The sequence below is a fragment of the Leucoraja erinacea genome, chromosome 4, assembly GCF_028641065.1.
Source record: "Leucoraja erinacea ecotype New England chromosome 4, Leri_hhj_1, whole genome shotgun sequence".
Lineage (NCBI taxonomy): Eukaryota > Metazoa > Chordata > Chondrichthyes > Rajiformes > Rajidae > Leucoraja > Leucoraja erinaceus.
The window spans coordinates 108,211,271-108,233,502 of record NC_073380.1 but is presented as its reverse complement, the minus strand read 5'-3'; the positions used below and the strand labels follow the sequence as shown (position 1 = coordinate 108,233,502).

The 22,232-nt window shown below is 45.4% G+C and overlaps 2 protein-coding genes across 2 annotated transcripts in view; one reads left to right on the top strand and one right to left on the bottom strand.

Moving 5' to 3' along the window:
* Positions 1-9,705, top strand: part of dpys (dihydropyrimidinase) — a 77,333-nt gene extending 67,628 nt beyond the window's left edge. Inside the window, exon 10 of the mRNA XM_055634908.1 lies at positions 9,535-9,705. The gene's annotated coding sequence lies outside the window, so the exon portion shown is untranslated. The remainder of the gene's footprint in view (positions 1-9,534) is intronic.
* Positions 9,706-10,704: 999 nt separating this feature from the next.
* On the bottom strand, positions 10,705-15,080 carry LOC129696077 (dendritic cell-specific transmembrane protein-like). The gene is made up of 2 exons (XM_055633484.1): positions 14,052-15,080; positions 10,705-11,173 (listed from the first exon to the last, which is right to left on the bottom strand). Exons 1-2 carry the CDS (start codon positions 15,078-15,080, stop codon positions 10,733-10,735), a joined length of 1,470 nt encoding a protein of 489 aa, XP_055489459.1. The 3' UTR covers positions 10,705-10,732.
* Between the last annotated feature and the right edge of the window lie 7,152 nt (positions 15,081-22,232).

Sequence of the window (22,232 nt, the reverse complement as noted above, 5' to 3'; positions counted from 1 at the left end):
TTTTTATATAATATAATTATATGTAATTATATAGAACTCCAGTCATATTCACGTCATGAAGCCTGTAATCCCCAAATTGTCTCCTTCGCCACTAGAGAAGACAAGACACTGGACAAAGTCTACACTAACATGGCTGAAGCTTACAAAGCCGTCCCCCTCCCCCACCTTAGACAGTCTCTCATTGTTCCTGCTCCCTAAGTACTCCCCACTCATCAGATGGGTTAAACCCACTGTGAGGACAGTTAAAGTCTGGTCAGAGGAAGCGGACTCCACACTTCAGCAGTGTTTTGGAAACACTGACTGGAAGGCGTTTGCAGCCCAGGCCACCCTTGACTCCCACACGGACATTGATTCGTATACATCCTCTGTTCTGGACTTTATAAACTCCACCATCAATAGTGTCACCTCCCTCAAACGGGTGACCATATTCCCGAATCAGAAGCCATGGATGAACATCGAGGTCAGGCTACTGCTGAAAGCACGGGACACCGCTTTCAGGTCAGGCGATGCTCGAGCCTACAGTTCATCCAGGGCTAACCTGAAGAGGGGCATCAAGAAGGCCAAGCACTGCCATAAGCTCAGGATTGAGGAGCACTTCAACAACAACTCCGACCCCCGACGCATGTGGCAAGGCATCCAGGCCATCACGGACTATAGACCCTCCAACATCACCCCCACATCCAGCGACGCCTCCTTCCTTGAGGAGCTTAATCACTTCTATGGCCGCTTCGACAGGGACAATCTAGAGACAGCCATCAAGGCTGTGCTACCTGCCGATCTCCAGCCCCTCACACTCACCCCCTATGACGTATACGTGGCACTGAGTAGGACTAATGCACGTAAAGCTGCTGGCCCCGACGGCATCCCCGGGCACGTGCTCAGTGCCTGTGCTGCGCAGCTGACAGACGTCTGGACTGACATCTTCAACCTGTCACTTGCCCAAGCAGTTGTCCCCACTTGCCTTAAAACCACCTCCATCGTGCCGGTGCCAAAACACTCCACTGCGGCAAGCCTCAACGATTTCCGCCCAGTTGCACTTACCCCCATCATCACCAAGTGCTTCGAGAGGCTGGTCCTGGCACACCTCAAAGGCTGCCTACCCCCCACATTGGATCCCTATCAGTTTGCCTACCGCAAGAACAGGAGTTCGGAGGATGCCATCTCAACGGCACTTCACTCCACCCTCTCCCACCTCGACAACAGAGACACTTACGTAAGAATGTTGTTCATGGATTACAGCTCAGCATTCAACACCATTATACCCTCTAAACTGATCACCAAACTCGGTAACCTGGGCATCGACCCCTCCCTCTGCAACTGGATACTGGACTTTCTAACCAACAGACCCCAGTCTGTGAGGTTAGACAAGCACACCTCTTCAACCCTCACCCTGAACACCGGCGTTCCACAGGGCTGTGTGCTGAGCCCCCTCCTCTACTCCCTCTTCACCTATGACTGCACACCTGTACATGGTACTAACACCATCATCAAGTATGCAGATGACACAACGGTGATTGGCCTCATCAGCAACAACGATGATTCGGTCTATAGAGAGGAGGTCCAGCTCCTAGCAGCATGGTGCGCTGACAACAACCTGGCCCTTAACTCCAAGAAGACCAAGGAGCTTATTGTAGACTTCAGGAAGCCTAGGGACGGCATGCACACCCCCATCCATATTAACGGGACGGAGGTGGAACGTGTTTCTAGCTTCAGGTTCCTGGGAGTCAACATCTCCGATGACCTCTCTTGGACCCACAATACCACAACTCTGGTCAAGAAGGCTCACCAGCGTCTCTTCTTCCTGAGGAGACTGAAGAAGGTCCATCTGTCTCCTCAGATTCTGGTGAATTTCTACCGCTGCACCATCGAGAGCATCCTTACCAACTGCATCACAGTATGGTATGGCAACTGCTCTGTCTCCGACCGGAAGGCATTGCAGAACGTGGTGAAAATTGCCCAACGCATCACCGGTTCCTCACTCCCCTCCCTTGAGTCTGTCCAAAGCAAGCGTTGTCTACGAAGGGCGCTCAGCATCGCCAAGGACTACTCTGACCCCAACCACAGACTGTTTACCCTCCGGGAGGCGCTACAGGTCTCTCCGTTGCCGGACCAGCAGGTCCAGGAACAGCTTCTTCCCTGCGGCTGTTACACTACTCAACACTTTACCAATCATTCCCCCCCCCCACCCCCCCGACACTCCTCCCACCAGGAAAAAAATACTATGACTGTATGCATGTAAATAGATTTATTTATTGCTCAGAATTATGTTTCTCTTCTAGGGAGATGCTAACTGCATTTTGTTGTCTCTGTACTGTACACTGCACAATGACAATAAAGTTGAATCTGAATCTGAGTCATGCATACTATATATATATAGTTAAAATAGACAGCAGCATGGCATTAGGCTCCCCATGGAGTAATATGTGCATTGAACAGTAGATGGCGCTTTTTATAATTTAATTTTCTAAATAGCTTAATTAATTAATGTGCAACTCTTGTCCTTTGGCATTTCTGGAGAAACTTGAATATCTAGTTTATTCTTAGACCTCTTTCTGTCCCATGGAATTCATTTCTGTTCCTTGGTACTCTAGTATATATGTATCATCAAATCTTTCTGTTCCCATGCTGTTTGTCAGTTCTACAAAAGAGTCAGAGTGTTATAGAATCATACAACACACAAACTGACCCTTTTGTTTACTATACCCATGCCGCCCATCAAGGACCCACTTACACTAATCCCATTTTAGATTAGATTAGATTAGATTAGATTCAAGATGGCGGCGCTGGCGGCGTTTACGAATACTTTACGGCGTTTACGAATACGGCGTTTACAAGATGGCGGCGTTTACGAATACTTAAGGGCCTGTCCCACTTGGTGATATTTTCAGGGGACTTCCAGCGTCATATCAGTGTCACCAAAATATTTTGAACATTTCAAAATCCAGCGGCGACAAAAAAAATGTTGTGACACTTGAAAAAATACCGGGCGTCATATGTCATCACGCTGCAAATTTTTCGGTGACCTGATAGGGCAGTCAATGATGCCGGCAGTTGCCGAAAAAATCGCCATGGGACAGGCCCTTTAGTCTGTGGCCCTCTAAGCCAAGTCAGGTTCAGTCAAGTCAGGTTTAATCTCATCTGCACAACTACGGTGAGATACTAATACAACAAAAATCTTGCATTTGGACTCAGACAATCACAAAGAAAATATCAATTGCACATAAAATCAAGTCCATGGCAGTCCAAGACCTCGTCGTGATGTTCTCTTGACAAGATAGGAGTATGTTTGTGCAGCTTGGTTCAAGAATCTGATAGTTGCAGGAGAGTAGTTGTTCCTGAACCTGGTGGTGTGCGTATTTAGGCATTGGTACCTCCTGTCCAATGGCAGTATTGAGAAGAGGGCATGGCTTGGATGATGGGGATCCTTGATGACAGAAAAGGGGCTGTCCCACTGCGGTGACCTAATCTGCGAGTTTAGAAGAGTTTGCCCTCGACTTAAATTCGCAGCATGGTCGACACGTGGTCCGAGGAGGTCACTGGAATTCTCCTTCATGCTCGAGGGATGTACCCTCATACTTGCAGCCTCAGCTAGGTCAAGATAAATTTTCAGCATTTTGAGAAAAATTTCGCGAGTACAAATTGGTCGACATGGTTCTTTTTAACTCGTAGTGCAGTGGAGTGGGGTCGCTATGTAGTTACTGGCAGTTGAGGGCAGCCGTAGGCAATCTCCTTCACTGACCGGGCATTTTAATTGGCTCATTGGAGTTTTCAGGACAAAGGAAAACCGACCGGTCGGTTAAATGGCCGCTAAACTTTATTAAGCGTTGTCTGGCTTCTTAAAAAAGTCTCCACTCCTTTTCTCTCCCCCCCTTCTCTCCCATTCTCTCCCTTTCTCTCTCCCCTTCTCTCTCTCCTTCTATCCTCCTTTTCTCCCCTTCCATCCCCTTCTCTCTCCCCCCCCCCCCCCCCCCCGTGCTCTCTAAAGGACTTACCGTCAGGAGAAGTCAAGCTACGCTCATTGGCGTCAAACCAACTGTTGCTGAAAAGTTTTGAACATTTCAAAATCCAGCGGCAACCAGAAAAACGATACCATTCTTTGGGCGACTGAGGAGACTACTAATGACCATACAGGCGTCACCCCGGCGACCATGTGGTGACAGCCTAGCCGTCTAGTCGCCTAAAAAATTACCTAAGTGGGACAGGGGTCAGGAAGTCATGATGCAGCTTTATTGAAATTTGGTTAGGTCACATTTGGAGGATTATATGCAGTTCTGGTCAGCCTAATGCAGGAAGGATAAGGTGGAAAGGGTGTGGAGGAAATTATGCCTGGTCATCCAAGTTTGCGGATGACACAAAGCTGGGGGGCAGTGTTAGCTGTGAGGAGGATGCTAGGAGGCTGCAAGGTGACTTGGATAGGCTGGGTGAGTGGGCAAATGCATGGCAGATGCAGTATAATGTGGATAAATGTGAGGTTATCCACTTTGGTGGCAAAACCAGGAAAGTCGACTATTAAATAGATGGTGGCTGATTAGGAAAAGGGAAGATTCAACGAGACCTGGGTGTCATGGTACACCAGTCATTGAAAGTAGGCATGCAGGTGCAGCAGGCAGTGAAGAAAGCAAATGGTATGTTCGCATTCATAGCAAAATGATTTGAGTATAGGAGCAGCGAGGTACTACTGCAGTTGTACAGGGTCTTGGTGAGACCACACCTGGAGTATTGCGTACAGTTTTGGTCTCCTAATCTGAGGAGGGACATTCTTGCCATAGAGGGAGTACAGCGAAGGTTCACCAGACTGATTCCTGGGATGTGAGGACTTTCATATGAAGAAATACTGGATAGACTCGGCTTGTACTCGCTAGAATTTAGAAGACCGGTAGGCGGCGCGACTCTCGTCAGCAGCGGCCTCTGCAGCCTGTCTGCGTTTTTATTATTTTTTGTCTATGTTTCTATGTAGTTTTTGTTATCTTTTGTTGGGGTGTGTGTGTGGGGTGTGAGAGCGGGGTGGGAGGGAGGGGGTAACTTTTAAATCTCTCCCTGCACGGGAGACCCAACCTTTTCTGTCGGGTCTCTGTTGTCGATGGGGCTGCAACGAGGAGCGGCCTCCAACAGGAGAAGACCGGGGACTCTGGTGCCGACGACTCACCGTCACCGTCGCGGAGCTGGCCGAGTCCGGAGCGGGTGGAGCGGTGGTGGAGCGCTGCTGCTGCTGCGGCCCGACCTCCGGAGATTCGGAGGCTGCAACTGCGGGTCTGGCGGACGGCGGCACCGGGAGCCCGCGGGTCCCTGGAGGGAGACCGCTTTTCAGGGCTCCTGCAACGGCGACTTCTCCCGCCCGAGTTGCGGGGTTGAAGAGCTCCTGGAGCGGGGCCTGACATCACCGCCCCGCGCGGCTTGGAATGGCCGCGGAACTCTGCGCGCACACGCTGGGGGCTCTAACATCAAGACCCGGTGTGCGACCTCGCACCACCCGGCGTGGCTTTAATGGCCGCGGGACAATCGCCATCGCCAGCCGGGGGCTTTGACTTTGACTCTGACATCGGGGGGGGGAGAGTGCAGTGGAGAGATATGTTTTTTTGGCCTTCCATCACAGCGATGTGATGGATGTTTATGTAAATTATGTTGTGTCTTGTGTCTGTTTGTAATGTATGGCTGCAGAAATGGCATTTCGTTTGGACCTCAAGGGGTCCAAATGACAATTAAATTGAATCTTGAATTGAATCTTGAATCTTGAATCTTGAAGATTGAGGGGGGATCTTATAGAAACTTACAAAATTCTTAAGGGGTTAGACAGGCTAGATGCAGGAAGATTGTTCTAAATGTTGGGGAAGTCCAGAACAAGGGGTCACAGTTTAAGGATAAAGGGGAAATCTTTTACGACTGAGATGAGATCGTATTTTTACAGATAGTGGTGAATCTCTGGAATTCTCTGCCACAGAATGTAGTTGAGGCCATTTCATTGGATATATTTAAGAGGGAGTTAGATGTGGCCCTTGTGGCTAAAGGGGTCAGGGGGTATGGAGAGAAGGCAGGTACAGGCTACTGAGTTGGATGATCAGCCATGATCATATTGAATGGCGGTGCAGGCTTGAAGGGCTGAATGGCCTACTCCTGCACCTATTTTCTATGTTTAAGAGGCAGTAGCTAAAGAAAGATGATGCACAGACTTGGATAATTTTCTCTGAAACACTGGAGGTTGTGGAGAGACCTGATAGAAGCATTTCTAATTATGAGGCGTAGATAGGGTAGACAGTCAGAATCTTTTTCCCCATGATGGAAATATCCAATATTAAAGAGCATAGCTTTAAGGTGAGAGGGACAAAGTTTAAAGGAGATATGCTGGGCAAGTTTTTTTACACAGAGGATGGTGATTGCTTGGAATATATTGCTCGGGGTGGAGGTTGAAGAAAAGATGTTAGTAGCATTTAACATACTTTTGGATAGGCCTATCCATGGAATGGTGGGATATGGATTTCCAGAACCAGGGGTCACAGTTTAAGAATAAGGGGTAGGTCACTTGGGACTGAGATGAGGAAACATTTTTTCACCCAGAGAGTTGTGAATCCGTGGAGGCCAATTCACTGGATGTTTTCAAGAGAGGGTTAGCTTTAGCTCTTAGGGCTAAAGGAATCAGGAGATGTGGGGAGAAGGCAGGAACGGGGTACTGATTTTGGATGATCAGCCATTATCATATTGAATTGCGATGCAGGCTCAAAGGGCCTAATGGCCTACTGCAAGTTAGAGTTACAAGGCAATGTATAAAGTCATCCAGGACAGAATATTCCAGAAATTTGATGATCAAATGAACAAAAACTGGCAACGAGATATAAAAGCAAACAACATTGATTTATTTCTCAATTATTTATTCAGATGATCAAATGCAAAGAATTAAAGTGTAAAACAAATGCATTTGCAGTTTAACAGCCAAAGATTAAACATAATCAAAATATCAACGATCATTTGATTTTCACCTGAAGCAGATCATTTTTGCTGCAATGGTTCAAACGGTTGCTTCAGGAAACCATAAATTAAACTATATTAACTGGCAACACTAGTAATGATTGTGAGATCATTTATTCCTTTGAGCTCAGTCTTCTACCAAGAACAGTACAGTACATTCCCCGCTCAGCATTAGCCTTTGCAAATGGTTTCCCCAACATTCTCCCACCCACAGATCAATCATTATCATTCTTTACATGGACATAGAACGATCAAGAGCAATAAGATTAAATTTATCAACCTTCTCCAGATCAACTAATTTCGCAAACCTCAGCTATCCTTCAGGAGACAGACACTGCAACTTACTCTTCCATTTCTTCTGGTTTTGTAATTTATCTATTCCACAAATCTTACACAAAAACATACAATTATTCCTGACTGTGTTCAGAATTGTAGAGGTGCCGTAAGAGTGACCACCTTTTGTAACCTTAAAACAACTTAAGTCCTATGGAAATAATTTTCTTGAAACCTTGAAAGATGTAAGATAGTGCATAATTATTAGGAAATTCAATGAATGTGTGAGCTGAGGTGATCTGTTATACACTGCATCAGATCAGAGCATGTGAAGGGAAAGTTCAGAGGCAGGTCAAGGGAGGATCGCAGTGTAAAGATGGACATTTGACATCCTTGACATTTTTCTAAATGTTTACTAATGGGGCATAAAAGTGTTTTTATACAAGCTTATCCCGCATCAGCAATAAATAATTAAAGAAAATGATGAAACATAGTACAAATTAAGATGAGTTTGTAACAAATAGTTTTGTTTGAGACATAGATGTGGAACACAGGCAGAGTCTGCATCCTGGGGGCATGAACATTGAATTCTCCCAATTTTGTTAGTCCTTGTTGTCTCCTCCCATCCCCCAGCCTTCAGGCTCCTCCTCCTTTTTTTTTCTTCTTCTTCCCCCCCCCCCCCCCCCCCCCCCCCCCCCCCCCCCCCCCACCCCCCCCCCCCCCCCCCCCCCCCCCCCCCCCCCCCCCCCCCCCCCCCCCCCCCCCCCCCCCCCCCCCCCCCCCCCCCCCCACCCCCCCCCCCCCCCCCCCCACCCCCACCCCCCCCCCCCCCCCACCCCCCCCCCCCCCCCCCCCCCCCCCCCCCCCCCCCCCCCCCCACCCCCCCACCTGAAGAAGGGTTTTGGCCCGAAACGTTGCCTATTTCCTTCGCTCCATAGATGCTGCTGCACTCGCTGAGTTTCTCCAGCTTTTTTGTCTACCTTCGATTTTCCAGCATCTGCAGTTCCTTCTTAAACAGATTTCTGTAATTGACTGGAGAGCATATTTACAACCTTTTATTAAAGTCTACAACTTCAATTATAATTGCATACAAACTATTGTATGGCACCAGGTTTTAGTTCCTGCTTAACATTTGAGCCATCATCAATCAAAGGTCAATATGGACTTCATCAGTTTTCTGGTTATATATTATCTTATTTTTCCACTTCTGTTGCTCATTTTTATTTTTCTTCATTTTGAAAATGGGAAACCAGAAAGAAATCTGTAGGGGTAAAAATATAAAAATTAAAGGTGAAAATGATTGTTTTTACGCAAATACTTGTTTAACTAAACAACATTCTTGAAACTTTGCAGTGTGTATGATGAAACCAGGCAAGAAAACACTGAAACAAAAACAGAACAAAAATACGCATGCTCTATTGTGTTTTAGCTATCTAACGTCTGCAGTTTTTGCACTAATTGAAAATGGAGAGGCCAGGAACTTGGTCATAGGTTGGACTCCATATCACTCACTGGTGACAGAGCCTCAACTTAACTCAAAAGTGGAATGTGAACTCACTAAAAAAGAGAATGGTATTATTTGGAGCCTCCAAGAAACTTAGGATTTGACTGGCAAGCACACAATTTAGTTAGATCTGCTCAACCTTAGTGATTAGGTTCCTCTAAAACCCAAGAATAAATCTCTGGATGTGAGCTCACTGGCATTTTTATACCAGCCTAGCCTTGCCATTATGAAGCCACTTGGAGTTTAATCAGACGAGATCAGAGACTGTTGGCAAGAGCAAACAAAGATTGAGAAAAGCAGATGAAGCTCCTTTCTAAGTTCCCCACGTGGATGCCTTAGCCATTAAGTTTAAGTATAGTTACAGTATATACACATTAGCCACACTCATTTATTCCCATTGAGAGGGGCAATGTTTAAAGAAGATGTTTGTTACACAGGGAATGGTGGATGCCTGGAAGGCACTGCCAGGGGCAGTAATGGAAGGGAGATGGGATTGTGGCATTTAAGAGACTTTCAGCTGGGCATATGGGTATGCAGGGACTGGGGAGATGAGATTAATTTAACTTGGTATCAAGCTCGGCATGGATGTTGTGTGCCGAATAGCCAGCTCCTGTGCTGTAATGACCTACATTCTATGTCTAACTTCCTTCCTTCCTTATGCCTCTTATTTCATTCTATTTTTGTTGCGCATCTTGCATTTTCTGCAATTGTCAACTATAAACATTTTGCCTTCCTATACCTCACTATCAATTTCCCTGTCTCAAATTCTAATCTTGATATTCTTCCTTCTCATCAAGTTGTAGGTCCAGTTTTTCTACAAGAGGTTACGCCCACAGTCCAACTACAACCCTACAACCTACTACAATCACTCTGAAGAAGGCTCCTGACCCAAAACATTGCCTATCCATGTTCTCCAGAGATGCTGCCTGATCTGCAGAGTTACTCCAGCATGGTCTTTTTTTCCATATTCCATTTCCTTCCACTTTATCTTTAATTATTGACTCATCATTGACTCGTTACGCTTCTCTAAAGTGCTTTGGAAGATTTTGCTGCTTCAACGGCACAATGTAAATGCAAGTTGTTTGCCTTTGTTTCCCATCAGGTATGAGAGATTGCTACTTCAGGTACTCTTACAATTTATTTTTAAAAGGAATTCTCGGATTTGAACCCTACAACAATGAAATAACAGTATTTTTCCATGTTAGGATAATGCAGAACCAGGAAAGAAATCTCCATTTGAAAGTTTCCTCGTGTAGCTGCTATGCTTTTTATGCTGGTCATTGTTTTGAGAGTTGCTTTTGGAGTAACTCTAGACGAAGAACTTCAGTGGGAACAGAACCACCTCCCTGTTTGCCCTCCTCCCATCAGGGAGGCGGTACAGGAGCCTCAGGTCACGTACTATAGGATGAGGAACAGCTTCTACAACAATACAATCACATTGCTGAACTCGGAGTCCCGCCGATAGATTTCTCCGGTCCCTCCGTCCCCATTGTTTAATTATTCTGTATTTTCTGATGATTCTGTATCTTCTCTCTTTCTATTTTTTTTTATTTCTTTATGAACAACTACTACGGACTGACGCAAAACTGCATTTCGTTGTACTCATACTTGTATTTGTGCAATGACATTAAAGTTGAATTGAATTGAATTGAATTGAAAAGGGCAATTGTGTACTGATGTACTCTACAGTTAACTAGGATAGGACATTCTAGACATAAAGACGATTTGCCATTTTGATGGAAGATTCATAAAAAGAATGATATCCTGGTGTGTGACAGTGAAAGTGGCATTTTAATTTAATAGTCGGACAAAATGGGCAAAATATAGCAACAGCCTATTTTACATGCTTTGTTATAGGTTAAATGGAAAACAGGTCCTTGGGAGAAAAGGAAAAAAAAACTATGATGAATATAGTATAAAGAGTTCTAGATGTAACTAATATTTATAAAATGTATGATACATATTACTTTCAGGTATTATTTTTATAGCTTTACATTATAATGAACTCCTTACCTTTTTACCAGTAGTGTTGTGTACCTCCTCTGTATTGAATAATTTGGCCCAGCGCCTCTTCTGCAGTATTTTTTTATGCAAACATCGTACACGGTCCTCCTCAGTCTCCTTGTAAAATGATGATAAGACCATGATTTTCATAATTGTAAGTTTTGCAGAAAGTAAAGTGACTAATAATAAGATGGCTAATAGTGTGATGAGTGGGATCAATAATTTGTTTATCGATAGTGTTGGTTGAAGGATGCAGCCACTCTTAGACAAATCAATTGCTGATACGAAGTTTTCATTGGACTCCAGCATCTCATTCTGAAAGGTGAGGATTTTGACCTCTTTCTGAATAAAAACAATGAGATAATAATTTAATACATAAAGAGGATGACCCAGAAATAAAATGGCCCTAATTAAAATGTGCAGGGATGTAGCAGGTCAACACATAATATCTTTCAAAATCAATGCAATCAAAAACCATATATTTTACCATTTGATGAAGACAATCTCACTAAGACAATCAGGGTGTTGTTAGTTAGAGAAGGTTCACCAGACTGATTCCTGGGATGTCAGGACTTTCATATGAAGAAAGACTGGATAGACTCGGCTTGTACTCGCAAGAATTTAGGAGATTGAGAGGGGATCTTATAGAAACTTACAAAATTCTTAAGGGGTTGGTTAGGCCTGATGCAGGAAAATTGTTCCCGATGTTGGGGAAGTCCAGGACAAGGGGTCACAGTTTAAGGATAAGTGGGAAATCGTTTAGGACCGAGATGAGAAAATCATTTTTCACACAGAGAGTGGTGAATGTCTGGAATTCTCTGCCACAGAAGGTAGTTGAGGCCAGTTCATTGGCTATATTTAAGAGGGAGTTAGATGTGGCCCTTGTGGCTAAAGGGATCAGGGGGTATGGAGAGAAGGTAGGTACGGGATACTGAGTTGGATGATCAGCCATGATCATACTGAATGGCGGTGCAGGCTCGAAGGGCCGAATGGCCTACTCCTGCACTTATTTTCTATGTTTCTATGTTTCACTGCCTATGTTACATGCACTCCAACTTTCAGTGACCAGTGTACAAGGACACCCAGGTCTCGCAGCACCTCCCCCTTACCTAACCTAATCCCATTGAGATAATAATCTGCCCCCTTGTTTTTGCCGCCAAAGTGGATAATCTCACATTTATCTATATTATACTGCATCTGCCACGCATCTTGCCCACTCACTCAACCTGTCCAGGTCACCCTGCAACCTCCTAACATCCTCTTCACGGTTCACATTGCCACCCAGCTTTGGGTCATCCGCAAACTTGCTAGTGTTGCTCCTAATTCCCTCTTCCAAATCATTAATATATATGGTAAACAGTTGCGGCCCCAACACCGAGCCTTGCGGCACTCCACTCGCCACTGCCTGCCATTCTGAAAAGGACCCGTTCACTCCTACACTTTGCTTCCTGTCTGCCAACCAATTTTCTATCCATGTCAACACCCTACCCCCAATTCCATGTGCTCTAATTTTAGTCACCAGTCTTCCGTGCGGGACCTTATCAAAGGCTTTCTGAAAGTCTAGATACACTACATCCACTGGCTCCCCTTCATCCATTTTACTTGTCACATCCTCAAAAAATTCCAGAAGATTAGTCAAGCATGATTTCCCTTTCATAAAACCATGTTGACTTGGACTAATCCTTTTACTGCTATCCAAATGCCCCATTATTACCTCTTTAATAATTGACTCCAGCATCTTTCCCACCACAAAATCAGGCTAACTGGTCTGTAATTCCCCGTTTTCTCTCTCGCTCCTTTCTTGAAAAGTGGGATAACATTAGCTATCCTCCAATCCACAGGAACTGTTCCTGAATCTATTGAACATTGGAAAATGTTCTACTCCCCCTTAGAATCTTTCTTCCTTTTTGGAATGAAATGATCCTGCATCTTCCGGATTATGCCCAGAAATTCCTGCCATTGCTGTTCCACCGGCAGTCCTGCTAGGATCCCTTCCCAGTCTACTTTGGCCAGCTCCCCTCTCATGCCTTCATAGTCCCCTTTGTTCAACTGCATCACTGCCACTTCTGATTTAACCTTCTCCTTCTCAAATTGCCGATGAAAACTAATCATATTATGACCACTACCTCCAAGCAGTTCCTTTACCTCGAGTTCTCTCATCAAATCAAATTCATTGGACAACACTAAATCCAGAATTGCCTTTTCTCCATTACAAGCTGCTCTAAGTATCCATCTCGGAGGCATTCTACAAACTTTCTTTCTTGGGGTCCTGAACCAACCTGATTTTCCCAGTCTACCTGCATATTGAAATCCCCCATCACCACAGTGGCATTACCTTTGGTACATGCCTGTTTTAACTCCTGCTGCAACTTACACCCTATATCCAGGCTACTATTTGGTGGTCTGTAGATAACACCAATTAGTGTATCCTTGCCTTTACAATTCCTCAACTCAATCCACAGTGACTCTACCTCGTCAGTCCCTATGTCTTCTCTTGCAAGGGGCTGAATTTCATCCCTCACCAGCAGAGCTACCCCCCTCCTCTGCCCACCTGCCTGTCATTTCTATAGGATGTATAACCCTGAATATTAAGTTCCCAGGCCCGATCCTCCTGCAGCCACGTCTCAGTAATCCCCACAATGTCATATCTCCCAACCTCTAACTGAGCCTCAAGCTCATCGACTTTACTTCTTATACTTTGCGCATTCATATACAATACTTTTAATTCCTTACGCATCTCACCTTTCACATCGATCCCTATTACACTTGGCCATACTCTCCTATCCCTTTGTGAGCTTCCTTTCCCATTAATTCTGGGGTCATTAAATATCCCTTTACTCTCTTTCCCTTTAACTCCATCCTCGACTATCCCATTTGACACCCCACCCCCCTTATTCAGTTTAAAGCCACCCGTGTAGCAGTGGCAAACCTGCCTGCCAGAATGCTGGTCCCACACCTGTTAAGATGCAATCCGTCCCTTTTTTTGCAGTTCCCCCTTACCCCAAAACAGATCCCAGTGATCTAAGAATCTAAATCCCTGCCCCGTGCACCAGTTCCTCAGCCACACGTTCAGGTCCCGTATCTCCCTGTCGCTGCTCTCACCAGCATGAGTCTCTAGTTTCACTTTAGTAAATGACCTGTGACGGTCGGACTGAATAACACTTGTTCAACTTTCCATTTGCAGTGCTCATTTAAGAAATCACTTTAAAAGTTGTGCTAACATGGTTGTAAAATGCTGCAAAATAATTTAAACTGCAAAAATTAACTAAAAATTGCACTTTTACTTTAAAGGAAAAATGTTTATACTTACTGAAAAATGCACACTCATGGTAATATTTATTGTGGGCAGATGGTCTATATGATGTCTTAATGAATCTGCAATAAGAAATACTCCATAATCCAGCATGATGACTATAATCCAAATGCACAGATTACTCAAGATAGGAGCCAGGAATCGTGCCATGCTTTTCAGTTCCATTTCTGATAAACTTAGTGCTGGAATTTTCATGAAATATTTCTTCTCTTTCTTAGTTAGTTGGAGCAAATGCGATTTTCCCAGTTCTGCCTGCCTTTCATCAAATTGCAGCAGTTGATTTGTGACAAATAAGTTTTCAAAATTGACATTGGATAAAAATCTTCTGATGTAGAACCAAGTGAATAATAGAATCAGCAGGACACCCATGACAGCCATTGTATTTATAACAACTATCGAAAAAGTTTCAAATGTTGAAATGATGTTATTAGCCAGCCTGTCTATATTTATTTTGGTTCCATTGAGTTTCATTTTTACCTCACGATCATCAACGTGGTGATAAATCTTTAAATCATTGTCGAATCTAAGTAAATTGACTGGCTCTATCTTCTTGAATTGTTGATAAATCCATTGGATTATTTCAGTGTAATTTAACAAAAGATCACGGACAGACATTAGCATGCCTACCAAGTAGCAATGTAAGCTCCTCACTATTTCCGTTAAATTGTGAAAGATATTTTGGGCACAATTAAGGAGCACTATACTGGTGCCAGCTGCTATCAGGGCATTGCGACCTTGTTTGCTTCCACTTGAGAAAAGGAATATGAGTGTGAAACATCTGAGATACTTGCAAAAAAATAGAGCTCCAGGAATGACCACAGAAAAGGTTCCACACAATGCCAGAGCTACTATCAGATTGCACTGTAATTTTTCCAAGCAAATGTAAAGAATACCACTAGCTCCCGTGCCCAATAGAAGACAAAGCAAGATCAGGCATAAAGTTCTCCTCAAACCAGGTTTCCGTTCCGATGAAAACACGTCAACGAGGTGTCTGAATAACTGAGCAGCAATCTTGAAAATAACCATTTTAATGTTGTCCACAATTGGAAAAACTGAAATGAAATAAAATATTCACTCGTATCATTTAAAGAGCATTGGTGAATATAGTAATATCTTGTCAAGGAATATAATATCAGAGAAAAAACAGCAGAAATTGAAATCACACATTCAAATATCAATTATGCAATGGAAGGATTTTTGGGTTCACAGTTGGGAACATAGTTGCAGGAATGTTATTTGTCGAGTTTTATGCTTTCATGTTGAGATACCAATGAAAGTACTAGCATTAGAACACAAGTGGTGACTTCAATTCAATATAACTGATGTTTAGAAATAAACAAATAATACACATAAAGAGTTCCATTAAAATGGGGGTTTACTGTACATTATCTGTAGGTAAGTGTCATTTGATAACACTGCCAATGTCTCTTTTGATCACTCTACTAATGATTGGGAAGGGATTGAGTGAGCAGGAATTAATTGAACTGCATTGTCCTGTTTTACATACACATGACATAGCCAGGGAAATGTTCCCACTTTGTCAAGGAGCTGTACTAGAACAGCTTGACCACAAGCTAATTAAGTACAACAGTCAGAATGTAATCCGGACTTATAGCTTTTGCTGCATCCATTTTTTAATATTACATGGACATGGAGATACACGGGTGGGTTTAAACTAAAATAGGGGGGGGGGGGGGGGGGGGGGAGAGACAAACTGGAAGTATAAGGATGGAGTTAAAGGGAAAGAGGGTAAAAGAAAAGTTAAGAAAGACACCAGAATGAACAGGGCCGAAAGCTCAGGAAGGGATAGGAGAGTATGGCCAAGTGAAATAGGAATTGATGTGAAAGGTGAGGGGATTAAAAGTATTATACAGGTGCACAACCTTTTATCCGAAAGCCTTGGGACCGGACACTTTTCGTAATTCAGAATTTTTCGGCTTTCGGAATGGAAGAGTTTTAGCGTAGATTTTAACGGCTGGCGCAGTGGCAGAGTGCTCGGCTCATATCCGCAAGGTCGCGAGTTTGCGCCTCGATCCCGGCAGTTACTCGATCGCGAGTTTGAGTCTTCAATGTCATTTTTTCTTGCAGAATAGGAGAGAATAGGGAGGGTTAGGCTGGGATCATTCTCTGCGAGATGATCTTAGTGCGGGAGACAAGTGTAGGAGAGGTGTACTGACTGTGTGGGCAGAACTTTGGAAGTGATTGCCCACCATTCTCAAAAGCCGCTGTGTCTCCCTGTCCCTCCAACTCCAGAGGAATCCGCTCCCCGATGGGCCGCTACGGCAACAAGTGGCAGTTCGCCCACAACCCGAGCTGCGCCCCCTCATCCGCAACCCGGGTTCCTCTGGAGTTGGAGCGGGGCTGGGCTAGAGTTGTTGCTGGCTGTGAGTCTCTGGGATCTCCGTGCTTGCAGTGGGCCTGGGGGTCGGTGTCCCGATGAAGGAGCGTAGCTCGGGCTGTGGGCGAACTGCCACTTGTCGCCGTAGCGGCGCATCGGGGAGCGGCTTCTGGTGGTCCTGACGTCTCTCAGCTCCTGTCCACGGGGACGGCCGGAGACGTCAGGACCAACAGGAACCCGCTCCCCGATGCGCCGCTACAGCGACAAGTGGCAGTTCGCCCACAACTCGAGCTGCGCCCCCTCATCCGCAACCCGGGTTCCTCTGGAGTTGGAGCGGGGCTGGGCTAGAGTTGCTGCTGGCTGTGAGTCTCTGGGATCTCCGTGCTTGCAGTGGGCCTGGGGGTCGGTGTCCCGATGAGGGGGCGTAGCTCGGGCTGTGGCGAACTGCCACTTGTCGCCGTAGCGGCCCATCGGGGAGCGGCTTCTGGTGGTCCTGACGTCTCTCAGCTCCTGTCCAGGGGGATGGCCGGAGACGTCAGGACCAACAGGAACCCGCTCCCCGATGCGCCGCTACAGCGGCAAGTGGCAGTTCGCCCACAGCCCGAGCTGCGCCCCCTCATCCGCAACCCGGGTTCCTCTGGAGTTGGAGCGGGGCTGGGCTAAAGTTGCTGCTGGCTGTGAGTCTCTGGGATCTCCGTGCTTGCAGTCGGTGTCCCGTTGGTCCTGACGTCTCCGGTCACCTCCCTGGAATGGAGCTGAGACTGGGAACTGTACCGCTCTTGCCCCCTCCCTCTGCAACTGCAAACAACCCCACAGTTCCCAGTCTCAGCTCCTGTACAGGGGGGTGGCCGGAGACGTCACAGCCCGAGCTGCGCCCCCTCATCCGCAACCTCAAGACCAAGACGCACCTTGCACACCATCAGCTTCGGTCCCTACGGGGAACATGTTCCTCTGGAATTGGAACGGGGCTGGGCTGCTGCTGGCTGTGGGTCTCTGGGTTCTCCGTGCTTGCGGTGGGCCTGGGGGCCGGTGTCCCGTTGGTCCTGACGTCTCCAGTGACTGGCACTAGCTCCGACGTGAAGACAGTGCAAAGCCCCCGCGCCGGTGCAATGCGCGGGGAGCTGGAGAGGGGAGGGAAGGGGTCACACACATGGCCGGGAAGCAGAGGGGTGTAGGTGGGGTGAAACTGAAGGGAGCGACAATTTGCTGCTGCCTGCCCGCTGAGTTAAAAAGTTCTCATGCAAGACTCACGATACACTGTGTATCGTGAGTCTACCGTGGGAACATTTTAACTCAGCGGGCAGGCAGCAGCAGATTGTAAATTATTAACCCTTCTCACGCAATATACCCTCACCTTCTCTTTTATGAATGGGGATTTAGTTCCCCTTTCTTCGAGGACCGACTGGAGGTTCCGCTGTCACCTCTGCGGGCCGCCCTCGGTGAACGTTTTCAAGGACCTTTCTTCAAAGACCGAAAAAATGTCCGCTATTCGGAGCTTTTCGTTATTTGGATCGTCGGATAAAAGGTTGTGCACCTGTATATGAATGCACGAAGTATAAGGAATAAAGTGGATGAGCTTGAGGCTCAGTTAGAAATTATGATGTTGGGGGAATTAGAGAAACATGGCTGCAAGAGGACCAGGGCTGGGAACTGAATATTTAAGGGTATACCTCCTATCCAAAAGACAGACAGGTGGACAGAGGGGGTGGGGTAGCTCTGTTGGTGAGGAATGAAATTCAGTCCCTTGCAAGGGGTGACATAGAATCAGGCGATGTAGAGTCAGTATGGATAGAACTGAGGAATTGGGTAAAAAGACCCTAATGGGAGTTATCTACAGGCCTCCAAACAATAGTCTGGATATAGGGTGCAAGTTGAATCAAGAGTTAAAATTAGGATGTAGCAAAAGTAATGCTACGGTTGTTACGGGAGATTTCAACATGCAGGTAGACTGGGAAAATCAAGTTGGTACTGGACCCCACGAAAGGGACTTTGTAGAGTGCCTTCGTGATGGATTCGTAGAACAGCTTCTATTGGAGCCGACCAGGGAAAAGGCAATTCAGGATTTGGTGTTGTGTAATGAACCGGATTTGATAAGGGAACTTGAGGTTAAGGAGCCATTAGGAAGTAGTTCATTGCAGGAAGATAGTTCCCGATGTTGGGGAAGTCCAGGACAAGGGGTCACAGCTTAAGGATAAGGGGGAAATCCTTTAAAACTGAGATGAGAAAAACATTTTTCACACAGAGAGTGGTGAATCTCTGGAACTCCCTGCTATATTTAAGAGGGAGTTAAATGTGGCCCTTGTGGCTAAGGGGATCAGGGGGTATGGAGAGAAGGCAGGTACGGGATACTGAGTTGGATGATCAGCCATGATCATATTGAATGGCGGTGCAGGCTCGAAGGGCCGAATGGCCTACTCCTGCACCTAATTTCTATGTTTCTATAATATGATACGTTTTAATGTACAATTAGTGATGGAGAAGGGAAAATCGGAAGTGTTAGTGTTACAGTTGAACAAAGGGGACTATGGAGCCATGAGGGAGGAGCTGGGCAAAGTTGACTGGAAAGATACCCTAGCGTGGAACAACAATGGCAGGTATTTCTGGGAATAATACAGAAGGTGCAGGATCAGTTCATTCCGAAGAGGAGAAAGATTCCAAGGGGAGAAAGGGACGACCGTGGCTGACAAGGGAAGTCAGGGACAGTATAAAAATAAAAGAGAAGAGGTATAACATAGCAAAGATGAGCAGGAAGCCCGAGAATTGGGAAACTTTTAAAGAGCACCAGAAGATAACAAAAAAGCCAATTTGGGGGGAAAAGATGAGGTATGGAGGTAAGCCAGCTGAAAATATAAAGGAGGATAGTAAAAGCTTCTTTAGGTATGTGTGTAAATAGCTCGTTCTAAGCTCCCCCAAGTCTAGTTTCAGTCAATAAAACACTGAGTCAAGCACTTGCACAATTAAACTTTATTTTGGAATATACAATACCAGCTCCCCACTAGTATACTTAACCACAGCGAGCTCGATCCTTGTATTTGCCTGGCCAAGCCATTATACGTGGATGCTTATCGTTTATATTGGGGTGTGTCTGGGTTTACTTATAATCGGGGGAATAATTTCTTGTTTGATTGTAGTTTTACTTGCGTGGTTTGGGTTTGTTTGTCTGTGTGAACTTAAAGTGTTTTGAGTGGGAGAGATTGCTGCTAAAATTTAAATATTAAGAACAGGAGCCATAGTTTGGGAAACCGGAGGCTGAGAGTTGAATGAGGTGATTGTGATCGAGCTGATAAAAAAGTTGAGAGCGCAATTGAATAGAGCGATTGAGTAGAGTGATTGAATAACGTTTTGGAAAGATTGAAGGTACATTTGTGTGAGAAGGTGTGAATCTGCTAGACGTTAGTCATTGTGTGGGACCGATTTCAGTGGCCTTGGAGTCTGAAAGGAAGGAACAAGTATTGAGGAGGTGTGAGTGCTTTGAATCGTATCTGTATTGTGTCTATTGTGCAGGAGGATGGGGAATGTACTGGAGAAGGACCTATCAAATATTCATGAAAATCCGAAAGGAATAATTTGTGAGAAAATTCCTCTGGAAGCAAAGAGATTAAGAAAATTACCGGGGAAATTAAATAAAGTTTTGAGGAACGAACTGTAGGAATAACCTACATAGAGACAATTGTTAGAGCTTTCTTCATTGAAAGTAAAGCAAATAAAGAAGTTGTTCTGCTTTCTCCTTTAAGAATGGCACATTCAAGTTAGGGATTAGAATGGAGAACTGGTCCTTCTCTAGACATTTCTGGACAGGGAAAGGAGGATAGTGGAAGCCAGCAGCAGGAGCCGGAGAGAACATCAGCTTTTAAAGGAGAAATGACTACGGTGGCTCTTAAAGAGCAGGTGCCGACTAAAATCAAACTTAATACATTTAGTAAGAGTGCCGTGGTTAGCGTGGATCTCGAAGGGTGACAAGCCCAATATATACAAGGATGGGCAGACTTTTTCAGAACAGAGTCACAGCATTCCTCAAGTTCCTAGTTCGGAGACACCATGCACAGCTTGCGAACAGGGCACTCAGGAGGAGTCAGTGGTATATTCGTCTCCACCCACTAAATTCAAACACAAAGTAGGGAAAGGGTTCTCTAGCTCCGACGATGGCTTCACCAGGGGAGGATAGTGTGGGGGATCAAGGAGTTAGAAGGAAGGTTCCACAGAAGTGGGCACCAAAATTAACTGGGAAATCAAGTGGGAAAGTGAAAGAATCCTTCATAAAATACAGAGATTCCGGTAACAGAATGAGCAGTTTCTCAGGGTGAGACAGCAGGAGGCTATGAAGTGGATGATCCTGACATCGATAGAATTATAAGATCGGAGCAAATCCCCGATGTTATGAATATGGAGCAAATTCCCTAGTAAGAAGCTGCCTACTCCACCTTTAGAATTAGATCCCGCAGTAGGTGTAAATGATCCCTGGGCCACAGACGCCCACACTTCAATACAACCTGGATCAACGACAGCTAAATCCTTCCAAAGACCCCTTACAAAGAATCCAGAAACGGGAAGTAAAATCGAAAGAGGATAAGGAGGATGAGGAATTTAAAGCGTGGATAGACATGTCAATCTGAGATCCGACTTTCCCTCGGCTTGGTTGGAGAAGGTATAGGGTGATTTCACGTAAGGTCACTGGAGCGTAGATCCGCACCCACGTGACCGAAAATCTCAAGTGGAGGACATGCTATAAATCCAGTACATGTTAGTGAATGGGAAAACACGCACTTTCCCACCCATCGAAAACGGCCAGTTTTTGAGCTGCAATTTACTGTGCCAGTCGGGGTGACCGTGAGGCACAGCTACCTAGATTTTCAGTCCAAAAAAAAGATAGAAACTAAGGTAAATTAAAGAGGGAGCTGAAGGTGCAAATCCAGCGGAAGTGAACAGCGGACATTTGCCGTGGAGATTTGAAGGTCCAAAATATCGGGAATTTCTCGCGTTTGCTCGCTGCATTTCATCAATAAAGATAAACAAGTCAATAATGCCTTACTTTTGATGAAATGCAGCGAGCAAACGCGATAATTCCCGATATTTTGGATCTTTAAATCTCCACGGCAAATGTCCGATAAGCATTTCCACTGGATTTGCTTGGGAAGGATGGGAAGGATTATTCAGTGAACATTAGGGAAAGTTGGAACTTGGGAAGATCTGGTAATATGGAAGAGTTATTCAGGGAACATGAGAGTTGGCATTGACAATTGTGTGAAAGAGGAACTGTGAACATCGAGACTTCCCTTTAAGAGACCAAAGTTAACATACTATCATGTCTGACAAATCTTATAGAATTTTTCGAGGATGTAACTAGTAGCGTGGATAGGGGAGAACCAGTGGATGTGGTGTATCTGGACTTCCAGAAGGCTTTCGACAAGGTCCCACATAAGAGATTAGTATACAAACTTAAAGCACATGGCATTGGGGGTTCAGTATTGATGTGGATAGAGAACTGGCTGGCAAACAGGAAGCAAAGAGTAGGAGTAAACGGGTCCTTTTCACAATGGCAGGCAGTGACTAGTGGGGTACCGCAAGGCTCAGTACTGGGACCCCAGCTATTTACAATATATATTAATGATCTGGATGAGGGAATTGAAGGCAATATCTCCAAGTTTGCGGATGACACTAAGCTGGGGGGCAGTGTTAGGTGTGAGGAGGATGCTAGGAGACTGCAAGGTGACTTGGATAGGCTGGGTGAGTGGGCAAATGTTTGGCAGATGCAGTTTGATGTGGATAAATGTGAGGTTATCCATTTTGGTGGCAAAAACGGGAAAGCAGACTATTACCTAAATGGTGGCCGATTGGGAAAG